The sequence below is a fragment of the Chiroxiphia lanceolata genome, chromosome 10 (genome assembly GCF_009829145.1).
Source record: "Chiroxiphia lanceolata isolate bChiLan1 chromosome 10, bChiLan1.pri, whole genome shotgun sequence".
NCBI classification, from domain to species: domain Eukaryota; kingdom Metazoa; phylum Chordata; class Aves; order Passeriformes; family Pipridae; genus Chiroxiphia; species Chiroxiphia lanceolata.
Window position 1 is genome coordinate 15,464,371 of NC_045646.1, and position 26,159 is coordinate 15,490,529.

Sequence of the window (26,159 nt, forward strand, 5' to 3'; positions counted from 1 at the left end):
ACACTAGTGATGAAAATGATTCCTGTAGGAGACCTGCATTTTAATTCTCTCAGAAAAACATTGGTTCTGGTTCTCATTTAGTGAATGAATTCTCTTGGTTTGCTAAATGCAAAAGGGATGCTTCCTCTCAAGTTTTGGAGAACAAAGGTGGCTGTTGCTGTTCCTGGCCTTGGGAATAGGTCTGTATGTATGTGTCAGGTATTCTAGTGTTTTGTCAGGGTTTGTGCCTGTTGGGAGAAACTCCTGGTATGCTCCATACTAACAAGACTGTTACACTCCTTGGTGCCAACAGAACTTTGGTGCCTAGCAAAGTTAACTGACAGGAACTAAGGTATTCCATCATTCAGGGAAAATCCTAGTCTGTGGCAAGATGTCTTTGTGGAGTTGGCCCATTCTGTTAAAAATATTAAGTATGATAGTTCAAGTTAGTCCTTAAACAGGTATAATTAGATTTGTGATTGAGTTGAATAGTGACAGTTCTGTTGTGGTTTTGGGGTAATTGTTGCAAGCTGTGAATGAATTAGATCAGACAAGCAGCAGAATTCATATTAAAAAGTTGCATGTGTAACCAGAAGAATTTAAAATTTAATCTGTTTGGGAGACATTCCCAGTCAGTAATTTACACACTTTCAGTTTTGTAATCCTGTTCATATATATTACAAAAATGGAAAATCAAATCTTTTTTCCAGTCTTTCCAAGAAAGAGGGCATGTCTGTATTACCACTTGTCCCATAAAACCACCTCACCTATCCTCCATGCAGGATGTCTGTAGCTTTGAGGGCTCCCTGCTGGTTTATACAGTCTCAAGGCTGCCTGATCTGCTGAGTGTTGGAGTTGCTTGGGTGTGAAGCCTTATAATAAAATCAATGTTTGCAAATTCTATGAATTTACGTGTTGTTCTCTGTTTATTGCTGTGGAGGGAAAAGGGAGTCCAGCCATAGACCACCAGTCTTGCAACAGGCTCCAGGACAGAGGATATGTTAATCATACTTGCAGAGAGATTGCTTTGAGTGGGAACCTTAACTTTTAATACAAGTTCACAGTGAACTTTGTTTCAATCCATCTTTTTATTATGCTGTACCTATTTTTTATTAAGTCCTGATTGGGCTTATTGCACAGGGCTGCTCTAATGGAATGAACTTGTTCATGATGTGCTGGAAGAGACCTGCTAAAATGACCCAGACATCAGAATTGGTTATCCATAGACCTGTGCCTGGTACTTTTGGTTTCATACAGCTGTTAACTCCTGTAAATTTGTTTCAAATTGAGCAGTAAAAGACTGAAAATGTAGTGTTCAGTTTATGCCTAAAGTACACTGAAATATCATCTGCCCCATTTTGCTTTTTCTTTTCTACAGATCTCTTTGATTTGAGGTATTTCTAGATATGTATGTGCTTCTACAGACTGTGGAATTTTTATAAGTTAGGTTTGTGGCCCAGTAATTTTATGGAATGAATAAACGAATAAATGTCCCAAGAAAATACTTGTGTACTAATAGCATGGTAATAATTCGGGTTTTCTATATGCTGTTATAGTAGCTGATCTTGGAGATCAGTTTATGCTGTAGTGTAATAAAGCATCCTGAGGGCACATCACATATGTTATTGCAGAGTATCCTGATGGACTGCTGATATTTCACAACTCTGAACTGGGGGGTTTTTGCCACAGGCTGTATTAATTTAAATGGCTATTATGTCCACTTTTAAAACATGGACACTTGTTTAGAGCTCTGAATATGAAATCCAAATTACCAACACTTCCCTGGTGTTTTGTTTGGAAATTCAAAAGCTTTTTTTGTTGATGTAGGCATTGTGTGTAACCCCAGCTGGCTGGGCTGTGCTCCCCATCAGCCATGGTTTCCTTCAAACTGGCTATGACAGATTCTATAGATTCTCCAGTTGACATTGTTTCTGATTATCTTTGCAACTAAGCTGCAGACCTAGCAGATTTAGTTATACAGGAAGAAAAATCACTAAAATCTCTTTAGCTTCATATTTGTATAGAAGTACATGTTGTTTGTGTGAAGTTAAGCTATTTAGGGTGCCACATAATGATTTAAAGTGAGTCTTGTGGGGTGGTTAGTGTGTGCATGTGAGTGTACATGTACATAAACATGAATAACTTTATCTGTGACTGCTGAAGCTGAAGATTGTTTAAATTGAATTTTTCTTTGTGCATGCAAGTAAAACTATTGCACAAATGCCAGGAGGATTAATAATTATGTAGTGATGATGTTTTTTTAAAATATGAAATTATAGCAACACTGATTTCTCTCCATGAGGAACAGCAATAATGGTGACTGAGGGATGGAAAAATAATTTATGCAGAAGCAAAGTGCTTTTGTTCTGAGAGAAACATACTTATGTGCACTGGCAGATTTTTATTTTGAATTTGCATCAGTGAGGAGCAGGCTCAGTTTAGGGGGGGCTTTATGTGCATTGCAGTTGAAGCTTCTTGATGAGAGTTTTAAGTCCGTTTCTTTCCCATGTGCTTGGGTTTCCATAGGTAAATGGGAATAATGACACTGACCTCCTTTGTGCCTTGAAAGTGCTGCTGAGAAACATTATATAAGAATTGAGTATTATTATACAAATCATTCTAGTTTGATCCATCTGAGCTGACCTTTTTCATCCACGCAATGAGATTACCGTGACTCGGAGGCTGATGGGTCTCATTGTGTTCAGCTTATCACTGTACTCACTGCTGTTGTGCCTTGGGACATAAATCAGTGTAATCTTTTTTGTCCCCAAATGTGGGTGTTATTAAGACTTGGCATTTATTTAGAATTTGGTCATGTTTAAAACCTTTACAGTTGCTTTGTGATAATATATATATAGTTACTTTGACCATATTTCTGCTTTCAGTTGAATACAGAAATCTGCTGAATGTTTTGTGGCATCTACTTCCTCCTACTTTTTCTGTGCTGTTTCATAAAGAAGACTTGAAGAGATTGCTCTTGTTGGTGTTTGCTGTTCTGTAATACTACTTTGCCTTCAAAACTTTAGAAATAACCAACTCCTCAGCAAACACAGGTGCCTTTATCTCAAGAACTTGATGTAAAATACAACAAGTCATCTTAGCAAGCAAGTACCTGTTCCCTCAGCTGGTTGTACTTGTGTTAGCAGTTCTCACTTTATGGTGATGCTTTTTCTGCTCTGGGACTGGTCCTGGCCAGCTCCAGGTCTGGCAGTGGTTCCTGTGTCCCACAGACCTGGGCTGCTGCTGTGCAAGGGCTTTGGGCAGGGCAGGGTGCTCTTGGAAGCTGCATTTCTCTTTTAGAGAAGAGCAGTGACTCTGGTGATCTGGTCTGCAAGACCTGTCCCTTCAGCCTGGGGTGCTGATGTGATCTGTTTGGAAGCACATTAACTTTTTGGAGCAACAACGTGAACCAGCTGTCCTGTTTGCTGTGAAGGGACATGAAGAAGTGGTGTTTCCACCAATAGTATTTGTTAAATATTTGTAGCATTTGAGGTTACATGAGTATGTGGACCATAATGCTATGTTTGAGAAAAAGAAAACAATAGGGAGGGAATATTTTATTCATAAGTGATAAAGCTTTGTTTACTTATTTTTCAGCTGCTGACAAACATGTAGAACAACCTCTTACTGTTGTAAAATTTGGTTGTTCTTTCTTTCTGTCCACTGTGGATGAAAGAGACCTCACTCATTAAAAGAAACTGGTCCCTTTCTATCCTATCTGCATTTAAAAATCTACACATTCACATACTTATATTTACCCATGGAGAAATTTAAAAGGAACAACAAAGGCAGGGAAACATTTCTTTGAGCGCTCGATCAACTCTTAAAATGATTTTGACAGTGCTGCTGCCAAAAGGGGGATTTGTGTAGGGATTAGAAGATGAAAATCTTTTTTATTGACAGCAACTCCAGCCAGAAAGACATTTAAACACATGCCATATGTAAACTGCTGTCTTTTTAAAATCAAGACCAAGTAATTTGAATGACCCTGGTATATCCTGAAGTTGCCCTAGTGGTGACCATGTACATTTATCTGCGGAGCCCTGTAAAGGAAGGCACAGTGCAGCAGTGGCTACTAGTTGTGCTGCTGTGCTGACTGCATAGTGCTGTAAGTCTGACACATCTCACTCTTATTCTGTGAAACATGACATTCCAGTGTCTCTTGCAGGGCAGGAAGTGTTGTTGGAGGCAGCTCTGTGGTGGAGCCCTGTGGTAGAGCTGGAAGCCAAACCCGACATTTCAGAATTTTACTGCACTTTGCCATGTGACCTTATGCTGTCGGCACCAGAGAACGTAATTTATTTCTTTTCCCTGGTAAGAGGAGGGACAAGGACAAATAATATGAGAGCTGATCTTGGAGATAACAGGGTCAAAAGTTTCAGCTGCAGCAGAAAAGAGGAAAATTCCTACAGCGGTACTGGGAAGTGACACGTCATTGATTGCAACAGCCCGCAGTGAGGGGGGAGACTGGATTTTGATGAGAATATGCTGGCACAACTTGGGAAATCCCAGGCAAAATCCTCTAGCAAAAGTAAAACTGACAAGTAGAACTATTTTGAGCTCAGAATGGGAACACAGTGTATGTAAATCATGAATTGCTGTTTTGTGCACTCTGGCGCTACCTCACAAAAGATGTTTCATAATAGAGCAAGGATTTCCTGGGGGGGTGAGTTTGGGATGGTGTGGTTGTAAGTTTGTTTTTCTAGGTGAGTGAGGTGACTGAATAATTTATTCATTTTGTTGACTAGAGAAACAAGCAGTTTCTGAAGATGTTTTCAGATACAGATCTGCCTTTTGGAAAATTTACACAGAACAAGAAAACATCCTTGCCTCAAATTGTATGTATTTCTCAGATTCTGATTTTTTTTCATAAAGGAGAGACTTTGCATATGTCTACATCTTTTCTACTTCTGTGCTGTGACTACAGAAGATAAAATCCTTTTTTAAGTACTCTTTTTCTATTGATTGTGTTGCTCCTGCTTGCTATTGCAGAGAAATTACGTTATTGAATGTATGGTTTTTCAGTTACCCCATGGGTGTGCTAGCATAAATTGTAAGAGACCATGATTCAGGACCAAGTGAGAAAAGTGGGCAGTGGAGGTGAACTGGTGATGTGAGAAAAGACCAGGGATGTTTAATATCAGCTTGTGGGCTGAGCTGAGTGTTGGCTGCCTCCTGTGGGAGGAGGGCTCGTGTCTGTGCTGTGCTGAAGGAACCTGTCACCTCAGATGCCCTCAGTTGCTGTCTGCAGTGCCAGAGTGTAAGGAGTTCTCCAGGAGCCAATCCTTGTCCTCGTGACTCAAGACCTCAGCTAGACTCAGGCTGACTCTGGATTACGAGGCAGTGGCAGCTCTTCCTTACATTTGGTTGTGCCTGCAGACCCCCCACTGTCCCTGCCCCTTTTGAGCAGGGCTGTGTGTACCAATGGGGGCTGGTGTTTGATCGATTCCCAACTCCCTTGCTTTGAAGATGTCCCAGAGAAAGCTGCTGCTGCTGCCACAATGTCCATGGATAAGCCAGTGATCTCACTGCTTGGAGTGGCTTGTGCACAACAGTTGGAGCACTCCTGGGCTGTAACACACAGTAGTGCTGCAATGACCATTTTGATTAAAACATTCAGTCCAAATAATCAATATACAGGATGCAACTTGGGATAGAGGAGGAGCAGCAGTATTTTGAGGCTCTCAGCGTTGAGCTGTGCGAAGGCAGAATGGGTTAGATCCGTAAGCAGTCCGGGATCACAAAGATGATAAACATCTTGGGATGAGAGCATGGTGGCGTGGTTGGCTTTATCTTGGCATCCAGCTGCCTGCTCTGTTACTTTAGGTAAGTTGTAAAGGCATCACTTACTCCATCTGTACAGTGGCAGGCTGTGATTTGCTCACTGCAGTGGTGTTTACAGAACACTCTAGTACAGGTGGATGAGGAATGGTTAAGGCTAGGAAGGTTTATGGATGCATATTTTCTACATGTGATTATGATTATAAATAGGATTTGTATGCTGGCTACTTGTTAAAGTATTCTCATTAATTGTAACTTCTAATGCTGAGGTATAGCAGGCTGTGTGCTCTTCGTCTTAGGCAAGAATAAATAAATTGTTTCTGGAAATAAAATACGTTTAATTTTAAAGGTAAAATAGTGAAGGTGTAGTTTGGTGAGGTGTCCTTGTGGCATCTGCTGAAAGGTCTGGAGGCTGTTACGTGAGGGTGTGTTTGCAGTGAGTGAGGCAAGAAAGCTAATTTGGTTCCAGAACGTTGAAGTGGTGTGAGAATTTGCCGAAGTGGTTTTCACAGGTTACTAAGGCAGTAATTTAAACCTCTCTTTTTACCACTCTCTTTAGGTAATATTTCAGTAATTACATTGCCAGTTTCCAGCACCAACTCTCCGACTAAGATTTTACCAAAAACCTTAGGACCAATCAATGTGAATGTTGGACCCCAAATGGTAAGTGTTGCAACCCCAGTAATGCCAACTTGTGTAACTGCCTGTGTGACTTCCTGTTGGTGTAACGTAGAAACACGAAAAACAAAGATGTGAACTGTGTGAGGAACTTGCTGCTTCCTGCCCTGGCCACAAAGTGCCCCACCTGGGTGGGAGGGGGGGGACGTGGGGGCACAGCAGGCTCAGCATCCCAGAATTGCCACTCCCAACAACACTCCTGTGTTTGCCCTTGGGGGACACCTGTTTGCCTGGCTTTGAGTGGAAATTAAAACAGCTTTATCAGCTGACATTTTAACAAAAGTGTATTAAGGAAAAAAAAAAATCTCATTAAGAATGTTATTGATACTCTTTGAATGTTTTTAGTCATGTTCTCACCAGTAAATCTCCCTCCAGCATTGCCTGAGAGTGCCTCGGACGTGCCACGAGAGATTTAACTTGTTGAAACTACTCTTCTTTTCCTGTCAGTGATAATGGTATATGGGCATATGTTGACATTTCAGGGATTTTTGTATCTAGTTTTGAGAAAAAATTTAGGTTTTCTGGTGGCCAGAGAGCTAAAAAAGCAATACCTAGAAACGTGAACAGTTTCTGGTGACCTGATGCCCACCTGCCAAGCCCTTAGCCTGAGTACAGAACCATTTGGTGTGTTTTATAAATAATTGTGTTGGGCCTTTTTCCTGTCAGCATTACTACTGTTTTTTAGTGGGTTGCACCAAAGGACAGCAGTACACCAAAGGGGCACACACATTACAGCCACCCCCCCATGGCATTCCCTGCTGTGTGGAGCTCTCCATCTGGAGCACTGGGCACAGGCTGCCAGGGAACAGCCTGGAACTGCCCTGGAACAGTCCTGGAACAGCCCTGGAACAGCCCTGCTCAGTGCGTCAGTGCTGATGCACGTCTTGCTGGAGCGTGTGCCCTGTAGCATTGCACTGGAATAGTTCTGCCACAGAAGATGTTTTGTGAGTGCAATAAATAGCCCAGACCAGGGCAGAGCAGTCTGTTAATGCAGTTCCTACTCTTACAGGTGACTTCTCAAGGCCCTGCTTTTGGTTTAAGTGAGCCCTAGTTGCAGTTTAAGTTCTATAGCAGATGGAAGTTGCAAAAGCTACTACCTGGTGTGAGACACACAATTTTAATTTTTTTTCTTTTCATTCTTTTATTCTGCTGTTTTGCAAGGATAGATCTATATTCAGAAAACATTTTCTTATTAAGTAGCCATTAAAGCAGGCCTTCTAGGACACCCGGGGTACAGCTGTGTTATGCCAGGCCATTGAAAGGAGAATGCCCACAAGCTCTCAGCAGTGCCAGTGTTAGCGCTGCCTCGGCCTCCCACCTGTGTCAGCAACACCCTGCTGCTGGGAGGGGCTGTTGGCTTTGTTTAACCACTGCTCCGGGTCCTTCAAACCAGCACAGCCCCCGGGATCAGTGAGGTGGCTGAACGGTGACCACTGGTCTGAGTCCCCCGGGCTATGGCTGTGCCAGTGGTGGAGAGGGCACTGTTTGCTGGCTGGGTTCTTGGGTACGACTGTTTGGTACCGTTTCTTTAGATTCAGTCCGCAGGTGTAAGTTTTAACACCGTAAGTTACTGATAAAGTGTTAGTGCTTGTTCGCAGGGGCCGCCAGGTGGCACTGCGGGCCGGGCGGGAGCGGCCCCGACACGGGACCCGCGGGGTCACGGCGGGTAACGCAGCCGGGAGGGCACCTCTGGTTCTCCGGGATCCACCAGGAAATACATCACTTGTACCACTGCTTTGGTTTCTCTAAATTTCTGTTTTCACTTGATTTTGCCGAGCTATCAGTTTACAAAAACTAACTGAGATGAATTTATATCTTTAAGACAAAACAATATGTGTTATGACGGTGTGATGTCAGGAGGGATGTGAAGTAACACTCAGTGAGCTAAGGAAATGGGAGATTCTTCACATATCATTTATTTCTACTTGTTTAAACAGTACTGATGGATACCAAACAAATTCTGTATACTTATTTGTTGCATATGTGTGTATATATATATTCACACATTTGCTGTATATATACACACTTGCTATGTATATATACACACACTTCCTATGTGTGTATATGTATATATATGCTGTATACTTACAAGGTTGTTGGATAAGTTAAAGAGTAAAGGAAACTACAATGTTTAGTACACTCAGTACTAAACATGTTACTTAACAAATGGAGTAAAGTAAAATAAAGTTTTAAAAAGTGAAATAAGGTATATGAGTAAAAAGCACTGTCCAAGAAACCTTGGTATGAATCTTATCATACTGGAATCAAAGTAATTAAATGTGTTTTATTTTAAAGATTAAGTAATTAATGCTGTTTGATCTATAAATACTATCTAAATTCTTCTGGTGACCTACTTTGAAGAGTGAACTTGGATGTGATTTAAAAGTTGAGACCAGGTGTCTTGGTGTTAACCACTGTACCTACAATTTCACCAGGTTTGTGTAAATGAAAAGTCTATCTACAGTACAGACTTTAAGTTGGATTCCACAGGTACAGTGCTGTATTATTAGCTTGCCAGAATGCCCTGTGATCTTGTGAGTGCTAGAAACTGCAGGGAACACTTTGCCTGGAGCTCGGTTTGTCTTTGGTAGCAAAGACAATTACAAGAGACAAATCCATTGGAAAGAAAGAAGGTTTTATTGATTACAGGGATCAAAACATTGCCTGGATGTACTCGTGGAGAAACAGCTGGGTGTCTGTAGGTACAGATCCTACCTGCCATACCTAGGAATTACTTCTGTTTGTCTAGTTCTTGACCATATGAATAATACAGTAATATGCTACAATTAGAAAACAGTGTTGTAATTACTTTACTTTATGAAGATCTTCTGATGACATCTCTTCTGTATATTTTGACTGCAGCTTGCTTCTGGTACAGAATTATTACTGCTTTTCTTAGTGCAATGCTTAGTAATTTGGGCTGTGGTAACCTCTCTTTTCTTAAGACAGCAGTGTTTTTTATTCCTAAATTTTACAGATCATAAGCACACCACAAAGACTGACCAATTCAGGGAGTGTTCTGATTGGGAGTCCATATAACCCACCTCCAACAATGGTCACACAGACACACATAACAGAAGCTTCTGTCTGGGTCCCGGGGTAAGACTTTTACCTTATTTAAAGATGTCTGAGGGCAAGTGCTGCAGCCCCCACCCCAGCTGCACTCAGCCCCCAGTTAAGCACCATGGACAGGGATCGTGAGGCAGAAATCCCACTGCTGCTGCCCAGGGAGAGGCCTCCTGTGCTCTGCACCACAGACCAAGTACGTGCTGTTCAGTGTCCCCCACAGCAGTGTCAGGTCTCCAGCTGTGAGTCTGTGCTGTGGGGCCGCTTTGGAAACACAGGGAAACAATGGAATGTAACTTCCCAACACTCTCAGGCAATGTACCTGGTGTGAGCTGCAGGAATAAATGCAAGTCTGGGACACAGCTCCTGTTTGCTGTGGGTATAAATGGGATGATAAGGAACCACCAGTGACTGCAAACTGCTCGTCCTGTGTAAAATTCACGCCAGCTGCTTCTTCAGAGTCTCTCTCTTCAGCTCTGTCTGCATCAGCCCTGATATGAACATGTTTAGTGGTTTACCTCATTTTTTGTTTAAAGATTTCAGAACATTCAATGGCCTGAAAATACAGGATATATGCTAGGCACTGTTTAAAGACATTTTTGTTCCACATGGAGGAATTTTAAATAGGAATTTTCAAAGGAGCCCAGTTCCTCCTTTTTGATGGCCTTTGGTTATCTAGCTCACGTCAGCACTTTTGTAGTTCCAGGTGAAGTGACTTACCTAAATTTATATGGGCAAAGCATGGTAAAATTGGGAATAGAACTTGTCTGGCAGTGAGCTCCAACAAGCTCCTCCAAAAGCCCTAACCACCTTCTCTCAAATTTTGTCAGTCTCTGTGTGTCAGATTTTTCCCTTTTGGGAAACATGTAGCAGCAAACACCAGATCCAGCAAGGCCCTGCATACTGTGATTTTAGTGGTCTGTAGATATGATGTTATTTTCATCTTAAGTTTGAATTGTCTTTTCTTAGGGAGCGAAAACGGACTCAAGAAATTATAGAGTCAGATTTTTCAGAAAGGTGAGTATTGCTGAACATGTATTTTATGTGCACAGTCATACCTGTTTTACTTCAGATCTGCCCTTCAGAGAGATGGGTGTCCAGTTCCCACTTTCAGTTTTCACTCCTTCACATAAAAGCTGTGTGAATCTTATTCCTTGTAGTTATAATTCATTCCTTTTAGCTTTATCACTTCCTGATAAATAAATTTGCTGTTACAGATGATACTGGAAGTTGTGAAAAACAGATTTTCAGAAACAAGATTGCTCTAGTTTTCCATGTGACAAATACTTGTAAACAAATGATCTTTTCCTTTGCTTCTGAAACTTTTTTTGAAAGCATTCAAGGTGGTTTTATTTGTTTACCTGTTGAGGTTGATCAAATTGAATATCTGTGTAGGGATTGGAAGTGTTGGGGGTTTTTTAATCTTCTGGTGTTCCTATTCTTTTTTTTTCCTTCTGTGTTCTGTTTTCTTAAATATGTTCTAAATTTTGAAAACCATTCTTTTACTTTAATATTTTAATATTTTCCTTAGCTTGTTACTGCTGGCAGAACTAGGCCTTTTTCCTGTAAAATAACAGATCTCCCTGAAACATATTACCAAATGAACTTTTCAGACTGTAATTAAAAAAAACCCCAAAACCAAAAACAACAGAGCTGAACTTTTTAAAGGCTTCTGTTGTAATCCACATCCAAATCTAGTTTGTGTGAGAAAACCAACTGCTCCTGTTTTTTTCTGTTACTATTAGCTAAGCTCTTGCTTTTCTGGAAGAAGAAGGTGAATGGAAAATAACCCTGACAGTTGCCAGTTGTTAATTTGGCACCATAAAACCCAGTGAATATGTACTTATTCTCCACTAAAGAAATTCTTGTACCTCTGTCTTAACTATGATGGCACAGAATTTAATTCCCCTGATGGGCAAGTTTAGTATCTCTTGCTGTATTTTAAATATTTAAATAGGGGTGTCTGAGCCTTTCTATTTTAGGCACACATGTGAGAGATCCCCATAAATCTGGGTTCCAGGCACATAAATACCCTGTGAGATTTTTTTGGTTGTTCTTTTGTGAAACTACCTGGAGATGAATTCCAGATCTATTTTTAAGCATCTTCCCATGGCATGTGTTCAAATACAACCCATGTAGAAACAGTCAAGGAAAGGGAAAGGGCTCCAGTGCACTTTTTTGCCAACTTGTAAGAAACAAGAAACTGATGCAAAAAAGCAGAACAGTTTTGGTTTTAATTTAAATGGTCCAGTAAAGGGTAGACCCTTTACTGTGTAACACAGTAGCTTATTAACATTCAATCTATTAAAATAATATTTTTCTCTTTCCAGTAAGAGAAGCAAAAAAGGAGATAAAAATGGGAAGGGTTTGAGGCATTTTTCAATGAAAGTTTGTGAAAAAGTTCAACGTAAAGGAACAACTTCATACAACGAGGTGGCTGATGAGCTGGTGTCAGAGTTCACAAACTCCAACAGCCACTTGGCTGCAGACTCGGTAAGCAAAGAGGGGGTGAAACTGTTATACCAGTTAAACTGTTATACCAAACCATTTGTCTGGTTTATCGTGGGGTTCTGTTCCTTCTGGTTCTGCACTATCCTCCCACAGTCCATATTCTCCTTCACTTACTTAACTACTTCTCAGATATAAAGACTTATCCTCAGAAATTCAAAAACAGAGAATTAAAATGAAGAATTGAACTCCCTCTAAATTATAAACAAAGTAGACAAGTCTGCCAAAATAATTAACTTTAAGAAAAGGCTACTCTTGCACCCACCATGTGTGGTCTTGTCTGGCTTTTCAATAATGACAGACTTGCCATGGTGGGAATTTCCTGCACAGATGCTTCCAGCAGGCCTGAAGCTTCCACCTGTAGCCAGACATGCTCATGTGGTATCCAAGGAGTAGCACAGGTGAAGGATCATATTTTAATAGCACTCTGACTTGAACTGCTATTTTGGCATTTTATCTTCTACATATCTAGGATGTGCTCAATTGTCTTTCCTTTTTTAATTCTTTCATTGTAATTAATGCTGAATTGTTTTCTTAGCAGGCTTATGATCAGAAAAATATTAGACGGAGAGTTTACGATGCCCTCAACGTCCTGATGGCAATGAACATCATTTCAAAGGAGAAGAAGGAAATCAGATGGATTGGCCTTCCTACAAACTCAGCTCAGGAATGTCAGAATCTAGAGGTAAAGGGAGGTACTTGGGAAATTCTGTTTAGTTCCCAGGTTGTGATAATGGAGTTGCTCTTCTTTACAAGAGGGTTTTTTTTCTCAGTTTGGAACTGATTGGTTTTGAGTCTTGCACACTATGAAAATGCAACTTTTGATATTGGAATAAACTGAAAGGATATGTTTGATAAGATTAGTTCAACTTTGTTTATTTAGTATATGTTACATAAAGTTTTTTAAAACCCCAAGCTGTTTACCTAACAAAAATGGACAGTGGTGTAATAGCTTGAATTAACCAGAAGAAAGTCAAAAGAATAGAAGTCCAATTCTCTATTAATGTCTGTACTTGGAAATACAATTCAAAGGAAATTAAATTGAAAAGTAATTCCTGCTAGGGTGTCAAATACTAGTTATGAACTGCCAGAAAAACAAAAAAGAAGTTTAACTTATTGGTTATTTCCATTATTTTTCCAGCAGGCTAAGAGTTACAGTGGTTTTTTGCAGGGATGCCAGAATTTATATGCACAAATGTTGCTTGTCCTTCAGGCCAAATGTGCTATAAATAAAACCACAAGTCACTGTATTTACTGCAGCGTGATGTAATGGCTGTCTGCAAATACATCTTAATATTTACTAGATTTGTGATACTTGTGCAGTAGGTATCTTATGAGGTGGGTGGTGCCTTTCCAGTACAGAACAGCTCTTTTTGTGCAGTCATTTTCATCAATTGTCTTTCTAGATGTGGTAATAGAAAAGCTTTTACTGTTCTTGTCCATTACAGTACTTGCCAAATACACTCCCCCAAGGAGAATGCATGTGCTCAGTAATTATACTCCAGGGTGGAAGGTTCTTTAAATTATGGATAAATTTACCCTTTGCATACATTCATGTGAATGTATTCTCTTCAATATAGGTTATTGTTACAAATATAGAACTTGTGTTATCTTCAATGATCATATATGATTCACTGTTTCAGGCTCTAATTACATATGCACAAAATGGAAGCCAGGCTTATTTTTTTAAAAAACGTTGCTTCCTCTGACATAATAGGAGAGAATGTAAAATACAGCTGCATTTTTATGGTGTGAAAATCAGAATTAATTTTGCTTTTAAAGCTGTACAAATTGCCAACTCTTCTTACAGTGTAAATCCTAATAAGACTACCAGTACAAAAAAATTGTTATATAGAAACCATGCCTAAATGATATCTGCACTGTTTATTGGTTTTAAGAATCCCAGAAAAAAAAGTCATTTACTGTGCTCTGAAGGAAGCATTTTAAACATTGAAGTGTGTGAGGAGGGAACCACCACAGAGCAACACCGTAAATAGGACAGGGGGGTTGGGCCAGCTAAGTTTTAAAAGACTGCATCATTTATTTTCAATGGTTGAATGAAGAGGTAATTTAAGGGTTTAATATTCTGGGGAGCAATGATACAGTGTTGGCACCAACAGGATGAGGAAGAACCCCTTGTAACCATGATGACAGTTGTCCAGTTCTCTTGTATTGCCCTGGAGGACACTCCAAACACTGCTGTACCTGCAGGGCCTGAAGGCATCCAGCACTCCAGCTGTCCCAAACACTCCACACCCCGGGGGAGGATTGCTTGGCCCCATAAACTGCCATTAACAAAACTCTTGCAAGAGAAGGATTCTGTGCTCATATAGAAAATGTTGCAAGATTTGTTGCTGCAATCTTGTGAGTTTAATGGAGACTCAAACGAAAAGAGGTCACTGGAAAGGTGGAGGAGATGGATCCTGAGCCCAGCCTCCAAACATTTATGTCTGGCAGGTTGCAGTTAGAACAGTGGGAGGAGCACAACTGCTGAAGAGTGGAGGGGCAGAAGGAAAAAAACCCTGAAAATAAAAAACACAAACCCCAAAGCACCCCCTCGAGCAAGTGTTTGATTTGGTGCTAATTGGCTCTCAGTTCACAATACAGAAGAGCAATGGGTGGGGAGATAATAGTCTCTTGTAATGATTAATTCCTTACTGGAGTTAAAATTGTTGACAAAGAAAGAAATTACAGTTTGACAGACCTGTTTACTGGAGAAACTCATATGACCAGGCAATTCACCCGTTTTCAAAGAATGGCACAATGGCACAAGGTAACTAAGGAAATATCTTGATGCATTTACATTTATCTTTTAAGATAGAAAAACAGAAGAGGATTGAAAGGATAAAACAGAAGCGAGCCCAACTGCAAGAACTGCTGCTGCAGGTATATTTAATTTTAATTTTTTTTCTGCAAATGAAAGTACATTTCCTAAACCCACACATTTTCATACAGATGCAGTCAGATATAAGAAGTCAGTAGACAGTGAGTGGTGTCACAAACAGCACTTGTTTAATAACTTCCAGAGAAGAATTTCAAAACTAGTTCTTTAGAGAGAGAAGTGGTTGATAAAGGAGAGGGGAAAGAGAATACAGATCATGGGAAGAGGGGGAATTTTTGTTAACTTTTGTTTCAGTGTAACGAGCTCCTAGTCTGAGGTAATAATGCTTAAAAAGTACCAGAGAAGACCTCGGACTCCAGTGCCTTTTCCAAAGGAATGGGGAAGCTTTAGTGCTCCTTTATTGTTTCTTCTCCAGGGAGTGTGAATGGGACATAGTCATTAGGATATGTGTGAGAAATTTGCCTTTAACTTCTGTTCCTGGTGAACTTCACTGTGCAAAGAGAAAGATAGGCCACAACTTACTTTTTGACAAAATAAGGTATTGAGAGTTGGTAAATAAGACCTATGACAGTTCATTTCCTGGAAACACTGATGTCTGCTCTTTTATTGTCAGTGATAATTTTTCTTTTTTTCTTTTTTTTTTTTTTACAGCAAATAGCATTTAAAAACTTGGTACAAAGAAATCAGCAAAATGAACAGCAAAATCAAGGCCCTCCATCTTTGAACTCCACAATACAGCTGCCCTTCTTAATAGTCAACACTAGCAAAAGAACAATTATAGACTGCAGCATATCAAGTGACAAGTGAGTGTTTATGGAATCAATTTTTACAATTTTATTTTCTTTACAGACTGGAATTTTTCTTAAAACAAATGTGGGAAATTCTTCTAGTTTACTGAAAGTAATTATGGTATTTTACATTTGCAGCTGTCACTCCATGGGGTTGCTTGTTGTTTTGATTTGGGTTTTTTAATATTTAATGCAACTGCAAGAGTAATAGGAATGAGTTTATCAACACTGCTTTACAAGTTAAGAAAGGTCAACCGTCACTTTGTGAAAGGCACTTCAGGCTGACATTTCAAAGACCATCCACTGCATAGAAGAAATAACTGAATGAAACTATGTACCAGGACAGCATCACCTTTTCATGAAGCCATGGTACTGCTTCTGAATATTTACTCTTCATATGCCAGAAACCTGTATACAGTCAGAAACAGAGGTGATCCATGTGACACAAAAGTAACAATTTTGAAAGTGTCTTTTTGCACCAAAAAAGGGGCACTTAGTTCTTTGAAGGAAATGACATAGAAATTTGAAAGACTGTCTTTGTAAGCAAACTGCTGTAGTTGCATTTATATTAATTTGAAAATATTCCAGTTACATAATTCTGGTGCTCTTCGTCCTGTGAAAATATGACTGAAGTGTGAGGTGCTGTTACTTTAACTGGTAATCGGATCACAATAGTTTATCAGCTGAGAATAGCTGGCTTTGCTTTAATACTGTAGATTATAGATTTCACTCTTGGTGTGCAAATCCTGGACTGAACTGTGTCAGGTAGCAAAAATAGACAGGCTCTAGTAACCTAAGCACCAACATGCAAAACAGCAATACTATTAAAAGTTGAATTTTTGTAGAAAATTGGACTGAAGTCCAATACATTCTGTGACAAAACTTTTGGAATACTCCCATCAGCACTGCAGTTCACCAAGCTGGGAATTTTAGGATCAATTTTGGTTTAGCATAATTATGCCCTTATTTTATAGTCACACTATATAGTTCTTTCTCCACTATTGAACAGGGCTCTACACTGAGCTTTGAAGTCGTTAAAAAGTTGAACAATTCCATACTGAAACTTCAGAACTCTTGTTTTTGAAGTTGTCAGAGGTTAAACTGGCATCTGGGATCTAGAGCAGTGTAGCACACGTGTAACAGCCTCTAACTGTATGAAAACTCTGCTGCTAAAAGTGAGCAAAATTATTTAAATTGTTGATACTTCAATTTATATAACCTGCTTTGGTATTTCTGTCATCTGGAGGTCATGAAGAGTATGACCCAAATTAAACAAGCTTTCCACTGTGGTTATTATTTGTGCAACTGATTAGTGGCAGCAGCAATATGTAGATAAGCACTGCCAGAATGTGCTCTGGTTTAAGCACTGTTACATTGATCTGTTTAATAAGGCAGTTAGCAAAAGTGGGCACTCAGTTTGGAGAATTCACATCCTGTAGTTTATTGGAGAGTATTTGTGCTGCTTAACTCCATTACTGGTCAGCTTGAGTGCTTGCCCTGCACTTGGTTCCAGTCCCAACAGCCCATTCTTTAAAGGGCTAGTGAGTTACCTTTCAGAGATTGTATCTCATGGATGGGATAAAGGTCTTGTCAGCAGCAAATGAGGAACCAGCCTTATGTTGTGATGCCTGGAGCAGCACAGTCCAGGCTTTGAATAGCCTGTGATCATAGCTTAAGGCCAGTCTAGATGCCCCTGCTTTCCTTAAAGCTGTCTTAAGTTTCACAATTAAGTATCACAATTTCCACTTTTATATGCAATGAAAAACATTTTCAGAGTCCTGCAGCAGAAGTGGTGGGTTGTGAACAGACAGGACTGAACAGACTGCTTTGCTAGCTGCATCCAAAAAAGCAAAATTATACCAAGGTAAATAGGTCAGTTCACAGGAGGAGTGTTGCACAGTAGAACAGAAAGTGAAGTGTAAAACAAAGCAAAAACAAAACAGTTATTTTGGTGACAGGGCTGCAGGTGACCTTATTGGCTTTAGTGCAAGTGAAGGTTCATGTTAATAAGGCCTTCCTCTTCCCCTTTGAAACTGCTTAATGAGATTGAAAATTCTAGACTTTCTTCCTGCAGTGGTAAAGTCACTTTAATTGAGAAAGTGCCATTTTAAACCCTGTAGGCAGGAGAGAGAAAGCATTTGTTGCAATTCTCTTTCCCTAAGGACCCCTTACAGAAAATGAAGAATCTAGACACTTACCTCAGTGCATACCAAAAAAACCAGAACAAATAAGCAAGAAAAGCACAGCTGTGCTCTTTTCAAAACCATCTCACTTTTGATTTTTTACATGCAGATTTGAATACCTCTTTAATTTCGATAACACTTTCGAGATTCATGATGACAGTGAGGTGCTGAAGAGAATGGGAATGTCCTTTGGGCTCGAAGCAGGCAAGTGCTCAGCTGAGGACCTAAGAACTGCAAAATCACTGGTGCCAAAAGCTTTAGAAGGCTATATCACAGGTAAGTTAGATGGGACTTTTAAATGTTGTTCCGGATCAAATCCATAACCTTGGTTAACTGAAGCAAATTTAATTATATTAACCTAAACATTTGAAGTTTTATGGGACCTAGTAGGGTTGGTATATGAACCAGTTGTTTTGCTGTTAATTCTGGAAGCTATATCATAGTTGTCCTGTAAATTTAATTCACACTGATTTATAACAACAAACTTCTAAGCGAGCTGCATTTTGAAGAAATTATTTCTTAAATAACTAAATTGATACCAAGAACAGATTTTCATGCATTAGTATTGATTTTGAGTAACTGGATGTATGGAAGAGCAAACTTGAAGAAGGCAGCTCCTCCCAAGTTGAGGAAAAGGAGAGAAAAACAGCATTTTGAACGGGTTGAGTGTAATCCCTCAGGTGCCAGCAGATGCCATCTGAGAACTGAGCTCTAACTAAAGCAAGAGGCTCTGAAGGCTTTGGGACAGGAGTCCCATGCAGAGGCTTTTACCTCCCCTGTTAGAACAGGTCATGCTTAAACAGACTCAAACCTAGAAGTCCCTCAGTGTTGCATCACTGGATTAGAGCTGCTAAAATTTGTCATCACTTCCTTTAGTTATTGTCAGAGTGTGCTCTTCGTGCTCTACCCACAGCTTGAACTTAGCCCAACATTTTCTCAGGTTTCTGGAGGGACTTTATCTGTAAAGGAATTGTTACCCAATGAATTCCTGTGTATAGACCTTGGTTTGTGAGCAGAGGGAACAAAGCTTTTGCCCTGACTTCTCTGGTTTTGTTTAAATTACAGTAGTATAAAACTGTGTCTTTCACAGGAAGGTTGGAAACATTTCTCTTAATTTTTTTAAAACTTTCCTAAAATTGATTTCCTTCAGTTGGCAATATTTAATCTTCATATCAGGATCTTTAAAATGCAGGCTTTATACTAAAAAAAAAAAAGGCCATTTTGTTTGCCAAGAGAAATATAGTTAAGTGGTCAGGAAGTTGAACACATGTTTTTGTATTCTTGATTTAACTGTGTGAAAGAATTAAGAGTGAAACAATTCCTTAAAGTTTGTGATGTCAAAACACTGGTGGATATAACTTAAATTCACTTACATTCAGTAAAATTAGTACACTTTAAATAGCTTAACATTTCAAACTACATCAAACGTGCTTATGTTTATCAACACTCGTTTGTGTTTTCCTGGTCCTCTTGTCCTGTGCATTTTAAAACTAAGATTTCATATTTTAATTTTGGTCGATTTTGAAATTACACCGCAAGTCTTTTTAAGACAGCACTGGTACCAAAAAGAGAAGTTGAAAGAAATCTTGATTTGTTCCTTGCAGATTCTTTCAATTAAAAATTATTTACGATCAGCAACGTAAGAGAGAGGAAAGGAGTAGAACCCATATCTTTTTAATAGTGTTGCAATGCTTAAGTTACTTAATTGCTCCCATGTGTCCAGAATCAAACTAAAATTTAATTTTAAGCCTGTGTTAATTTACCTTCAGAGAACAGAACGTTTTTTTACATTTGCACAAACCCCTGTGTCATTACACTATTTACTGAGTATTTCCCTAGTAGCAGACCAGCAGCCAGGAACCCATAGAGCCTTTAATTCACAGGAAATGCCTTGGTTTTAGTTTTCACTCAAATTGCATTGAGGCAATGGGTCACATCCAGACGTGGGTTACATTCAGCTGTTTCAGCCTCTGAAAAAATGAGCCCAGAGGTGCTGCTACCAGCACATGGACATCTATTTTAAAAGCTTCTTCTATCTGTTGTTTGCCACTTAACTACACACCACTAATCTACAGTTAAGATATGAATTGCACAGTAGTGTTTTCTAATGGCAGTAAGTGACAAATAAGGGAAACAGACTGAAATGTTTTGCACAGTACCTGAAAATCCAGCATTTGCTTGCTTATTTATTTTTGGTCAAGTGTAACTTTCCATTTTAACCTTAGGAGTCTTTAAACATTGTTTCTTACACTGCAGGAGTAGTGAAATAAAAGGGTCCTCACTGGTTTCTAGAATCCATGGTTACTTCTACAGCTGTCATGATGGCCCTTTTAACTACATTGGCTTCAGTTACTACTATACAGGAAAAACAAATCAAGGTCTCCTATTTATTCCCCAAGTAAATTTATTGTGATCAAGATTTATTACAATCACAGTAGTCACTCCATGAACTCAACTGCTGTAGAAGCCAGTCCTGTTCTAATAAGTCTAAGTAGGTAAGTAATTTCCTGTGCAGTGTTAGTTTGACCTTTGCCTGGTCATTTTTTCAGATAATTCCTGACTTCCAAACACTAACAATAGTTTGTACTGTGATGCTTGCCAGTAGAACTTGAGGAGCAGTTGGAAGAATCCAAGTCTAAACCAGTTAGATTAAAGAAACTTAAAATAGACAAAAAACCTTGGACCATCTCAGCTTTGAAAAGAAATAACGTTCTATTTGCGTTAAACAGCCAAATAAATTGCTTGGAATTGTTGAACTGATGATGTGTGCATCAAAACCTTATTAGTGTATTTTCTTTTCAGGAGGATCATGTATTTTAGCCATTCTTCAAGTGCCCAAATTTTAAAAGTAGTGTCTTCTAGGTTTGCTATCAGTTTCATGATGTCTTAGCAAAAAAAGTGTTGCATTTTTGTAATATGCATTTTAAGTACTACATTGGTGTACAGGTAGGACTGCCATTGAAATCACCCAAAGCTAAGGCATATTAACATCACAGAGTAATATATTCTGTATATCTTAAATTTGTTACATGCTTTTCTGTTGCTTGACTGTCCTAACTGACAATGTCTAAAACAGGACACTTGCACCAGCTTAAGATGCATTCCAGGGTCCCAGTCCTAGTTACACATTCCTGCCCATTTCATTTTGAGCCAGGTACTTTCCTGTGTACTCTTCCTGGGCTGATTCCAGGTACTAAACTACAGGCTTTTTGTCTGGCAGAGGAGTTTCTGACAATTAAACAAGTAGAACTCTCCAGCCAAGGGCTCAAACCAGAACAGCTCGAGTGTGAAGGAGGGAGTGAGGTTGCTGCATGACCAGAAATACACCACTGACTGAGACAAGCATGAACTTGTAGAACCATATCCAGAGTAACATCCTTTTGAGCCATGTACATACTACAGGCAGTTAATGCAAAACCAAGTTAGTTGAGTCCTGCCTCCTAGAACTGAGACCACAGATAAAAAAAGGCAGGCAATAAAAGTTCTGAGGCACTAACAGTTGGGGTAACAGCATCCCACTTTGTGTATCCCACAAGCTGCTTTCCCTGGTTCCTAAGTGGAGCTATTAGTAATTGATCTACACTGCTAGAAGAAATAAGTCTTTCATTGTAGGCAGATTTCTATTTTGACAGACTTTTCTATACTGGAAATGGCTTCAACTCCCTGTCTTTCACAAACTTCCTTTTTTCCCTGGCTCCCCAGAGCCCACTGAAAAATAGAATTTAGAAATGTAAGGCAATGAAAATACAAGGCAGGGATATGCATCTATGAACCACCTTTCTGCCTTGTGCAAAAGCCACACTTTCTTCTACCTTGCTCTTATCCAAAAATGTTAATAAACCACAAGATTACTAGCAGTGTCTTGTTATTCTTCTGGAATATTAAGCATGTACACACAGGTACACTCCTTCATAATACCAGGAAACAACACTGTGATACATCTCTGTTAATCTAAATACAATGCAGTCATTCCAAATGGCTTAGCCTCCTCCTGCAAAGATAGGAGGAAGCTGTCAGAACATGTTCTCTGTAACATCAAACCTACATTTAGGGCAATCTTAGTGAAAGCCATCCAGCTATGTCCACATTTAACTATCCTCATCTATTCTGTCCTTCATAGATCACCCTAAAACTGCCACTTATTAATGTTTGCTGTCACGTTCCAAGGGCTGCTGGCAGGGACACCACTCTTGCTGGCCTTGCTTTGTGACATGTCATTAATACCCAGCTGCTAACAGGTTTCCACAGCACAAGGTAGCCTGTGGATCCATCCCAGTGCATGGTGAGCCAGTTTTACAGGGCTGTGTCTGCCTGTCTAGGCAGCACACTGCCAAATCCCAAGGAACCAAAGCCTAACAAGAATGTAGAAGGACAAATGAGAACCTGTATGTAACAAACACATTTAATTATTCCTCTTACCTGCTCTTAGAGAACAATTCCAGATAAATATGAGCAGTACAATCCCCCTGTGCTGTACAGAACAGACGTTTGGTTAGGAATAGAATTAATAGTAAGGACTCTGACTGCTGACTTAATGCATCCAGCTGGAACCACGTGCAAGCACCATGGAAAAGAACTACACAGTCTTGGTAACTTTGTTTTGATGTTAACTTTGTGTCGGATGGAATTCGGGCAGGTCAATAGAAATACCTTATCTAAGAAAAAAATTAAAAACAACCTCCCCCCAAAAAAAATCCCACAAGTGTAATTGGGTCAATGGACTTGTTCTGCTGATTCTCTTGGCAGAAATGTGTGTAATTGGAAACAACTGACAGGAATTACTTGTTAGGGAATTTGAAAACAAGTGCTATGAGGGTTGTAAGTAACCTGTTCATGGCCCTCAGGGGGCTTTTAACAAATTACCTGAAGAAATTCAGCATTAATGCAAGACCATTTTAATGGTCTTAACCCTAACACTTCCTATCCCCAGGGAGGAGACAGCCTTACATGTCACACATACAGTGTACAACAGGCTTTCTCTTCCCTACTTTTGGCACAAGACCTTTGCCATGGTCTGTGCTTGTCCACAGCCAGCTCTGTCTGTGGCAGATGGATTAGGATTAGGTAATAATTCTGCACCACAGCCAGCCAGGAGAGCACCAGGATGAAACTGCCTTTGGCCCCAGAACACACACAGCCAACACAGCCCACCTGGGTGACTTCACTGCAGCACCTCAGCCCCATAAATACAGTTGCAGTTGAACTTCACCAAGCAGAGCAGGAGCTGTTGGGGCATTTCATAGGGTTGGTCTGTAGCAGAAAGTCCCCATGAAGGACTCCAGAACTCCTGTTTCAGTACCTGTGACTCCATATGGCTGCCAGCCAGGTGAATCCTCTTCAGACAGAGGGAAAAGCTTCAGAGAAATAGGCATAGCTGTGAGGGGGGAACAATGCAAGGCTTGAGTCCATCCACAAACACAGGGGTTAAGTTCATCTTGATTAACTAGGACACATCTACAGTATAAAACCAACTTGAGCTACTGGTACCTTCTAAACTAAACTATGGAATCCTAACTGCAAAGTTTAAGATTGTAAAAGGAAGAAAAAAATTTAAGTAGCTATCATAAACACAGTTATGCTTTTTTTGTAGATATGTCTGCAGGATTTTCATGGATAAACCAAGGGTTACTTTCAAGTTCAGCACAAGCAGTTTCACACTTAGAGGCAGCTGGAGGCACTTGCAATGCTAAATCAAGGTAAATGAAATAATTTTTTATTCAAGGGTAGTTATATATGCTTGTGGTACTTTCAGTAACCTCCTATTTCATACCACTTTCATGAATGAATTGAGATGTTTTCTTATTATGGTTGATTTTGATTGTGAAAAAGTCTCTGTCTTCCTTGATAATTATATTTGAAAGGTCAAATCAACATGCTTTGAATTTTGAACATACCAGCTATGTTTCTTAAGAATAGAATCACTTTGAGCCCTTTTTCTTGATTAACCTTAAATTCCTGCTTGGGCATGGCCTACAAATACGTAATTACATGTGGATATAAGGCTGGTAATATTTCTGCAGAATGCAAAAGAATGTTTGGTGTCTAAATGCACTACTGCTTAAGCTCTCACGAAACAAATTTAGTCCACAAAGTCTATTAATAATTTAAAATTAAAAACGAACAACCAAACAAAAAAAACCACTACCAGTAAAAACCCAATCCAAAATACATCTCAACAGCCATACTTTACTTGGAGGTTACCTGTACCATAAGAAATGGAAGTAAGGATTATTCTGGAACAGGTTCTTCATTACAGCATTAATAGCTTCATTTCACATTGCATTTTGTGCATTGACTAAACTGATGGGTTTCTTCTTCTTTAATATTTCTTCAGCTTGAGCAATTCTCCTAGTTGTTTATGGAAAAAAAAAAGTGACTCAATAATCTTTTCTATGCAACTTTGCAATGGTTTATCAGTTTTCACTGTATCACTTCTGGATTTTTCCTTGTTGGCAGCATTTCTTTGACTAAAGGAAAAGCTGAGGCCAAAAAAAAAGGCTTAAAACCTCATGAGAAACCCTCTAAACTTGACCATTTCTGTTGTTTTGATAGTGAGAATGCAGGGTTGTGTCTGGATGCTGAAGTGGCCTTAGCAACTGGGCAGCTCGTTGCCCTGAGCAGTCAGCAGTCCAGCAGCGCAGCGTCCCGGGGGGAAACGCCCTGCTCCTTCAACGAGGAGGATGAAGAGGATGAAGATGAGGATTCTTCCTCCCCAGAATGAGGATAGTAGAAAATGGAATATACAAAATGCTGCTCAAATATTCTTAATGGGAGTTCCTGTTTGGATTTTACTGGTTTCTTGCCTTGTTTTGCACTGTGTTCAGTGAAGCAAAATGGACGCTTCAAAATCAACTTATTCATAACGGAAAAACTTTTTGTAACTGAACACAGAGTGACATGTAGGGACAGAGCAAAGTGGGTTTTATCAGCTAAAACTGAGGAAAAGAACAAAGTTCTCGGAGATTTGGCAAAGCAAACCCCAAGTTTACCTTTTCCATTTTGGGACTTAAGTCTCTGTCTTCCCCTTGTCTTTACCAGATGGAGAAGAAAACGGAGTCGGTCAGCAAATGCCAATTCTTGCATTGTCTCTTGGCTGTGCTGCCTTTAGAAAAAGGGGGAGGAAGAGCACATGCAAATGCGCTAAAAAAGCTATTTAAAACTATCTTATATGAAAATGGTTATAGGGAAAAGGGGCTGCTAAAATGTTTGCTTTTTTTCTGTTCAACTTGCTGTGTAGAAGATTCTTAAAGTAATACAAATTGCAAGTGATTAAATGGATCTTGAAATAGTTTAAATCCATTTTAGATACTCTAAAAGTAACAATATAAAAGGTTCGTATGTTCATTTATACTGCAGACCTAATTTATTATAAATAAGTGATTATTCTTAGCCATTATTAAAACAGTCAGGAAAAAAAACCAGTATTCTCTGCACCAGCTTTTTTAAGGAAAACAAGTAAAAAAAATTGTATTTCTAGATTACAGTGTATCCAGTGTAGCTTCTTCTTTACTGTTCTAACTTTATATAATCCCTTTGATGTTAGAGTATGTGTTGGATTTTTTTCAAAAAAGCCTCCCACCATGTTAAGGCTCTCAGGCAGCGTGTTTTCAAGGCAGTGCTTTCAAATGGGGGCTGGGTAGGTCACATAACTTTTTTTAAAGTCATAGGCTGAGGTTCTTAGGAAAAAAATAAAATTTCAACAGTATGTCATTTCATGTTTTGCATTCCAGTAAGCTTGAGTTATGTATGACAGAAGAACTTCCTTATCATTAACTTCTGTTGCACTCACCTTGATGCGCCTTTGAAAATTGTATCAGACCACTTCAAGTAATCTGTGGCTCAAGTTACACAACACAAATCCCATCTGAACTGTTGAATAAGACTTGCAGCAGGAGGCTGTGTGTTCCATAGCTAACATCACATCCAATCATAAAGGCCTTTTTTTTAAAAAAAACAAAACACTTCAATATCAGCGCAAAATACACTATAGATGTGTTCTTCTCGTGGTGTTCTAACATCCAGGCTTTTAACTAGTCTAGAAGTTAACTATTTTTAATTAGGTAAATGCAGTTTAAAATAGTGTTACTTCTTTCCAGTTTTTATACTGTATGTAATAGTTGTCTCAGCAATGTTACTGTGTTGGGAGAGGAGGCAGCTCATCCCTCTGTTCCTGCCTGGGCACTGACAGCAATTGCGCCCCTGGGGGCTCTGAGCGGGACTCTCCCAGCAGGGGCTGTGCCCACTCACCTCTTACAGCCAGACCTGCACTCAGGCCAAGAGCACCAAGCCTGAGCTGCACAGAGAAAATGAGGCTCCAGCTCCTGAGCTGCCTGG

General features: G+C 39.6%; 1 protein-coding gene across 5 annotated transcripts in view; it reads left to right on the top strand.

Annotated features, from left to right (window-relative positions):
- TFDP2 (transcription factor Dp-2) overlaps positions 1-25,540 on the top strand; it is a 46,251-nt gene extending 20,711 nt beyond the window's left edge. Inside the window, exons 4-14 of one of the 5 annotated variants that reach the window (XM_032698327.1) lie at positions 4,728-4,817; positions 6,320-6,423; positions 9,416-9,537; positions 10,474-10,521; positions 11,835-11,997; positions 12,551-12,697; positions 14,830-14,898; positions 15,506-15,657; positions 17,935-18,101; positions 23,416-23,521; positions 24,378-25,540. In XM_032698327.1, the coding sequence (XP_032554218.1) occupies positions 4,728-4,817; positions 6,320-6,423; positions 9,416-9,537; positions 10,474-10,521; positions 11,835-11,997; positions 12,551-12,697; positions 14,830-14,898; positions 15,506-15,657; positions 17,935-18,101; positions 23,416-23,521; positions 24,378-24,546 (1,337 nt within the window). In that variant the 3' untranslated portion in view covers positions 24,547-25,540. Of the gene's footprint in view, positions 1-4,727; positions 4,818-6,319; positions 6,424-9,415; positions 9,538-10,473; positions 10,522-11,834; positions 11,998-12,550; positions 12,698-14,829; positions 14,899-15,505; positions 15,658-17,934; positions 18,102-20,374; positions 21,340-23,415; positions 23,522-24,377 lie in introns of those variants that run through there. The other 4 variants (XM_032698328.1, XM_032698331.1, XM_032698329.1 and 1 more) reach the window with 4 other exon arrangements.
- The last annotated feature ends 619 nt before the right edge of the window (positions 25,541-26,159 follow it).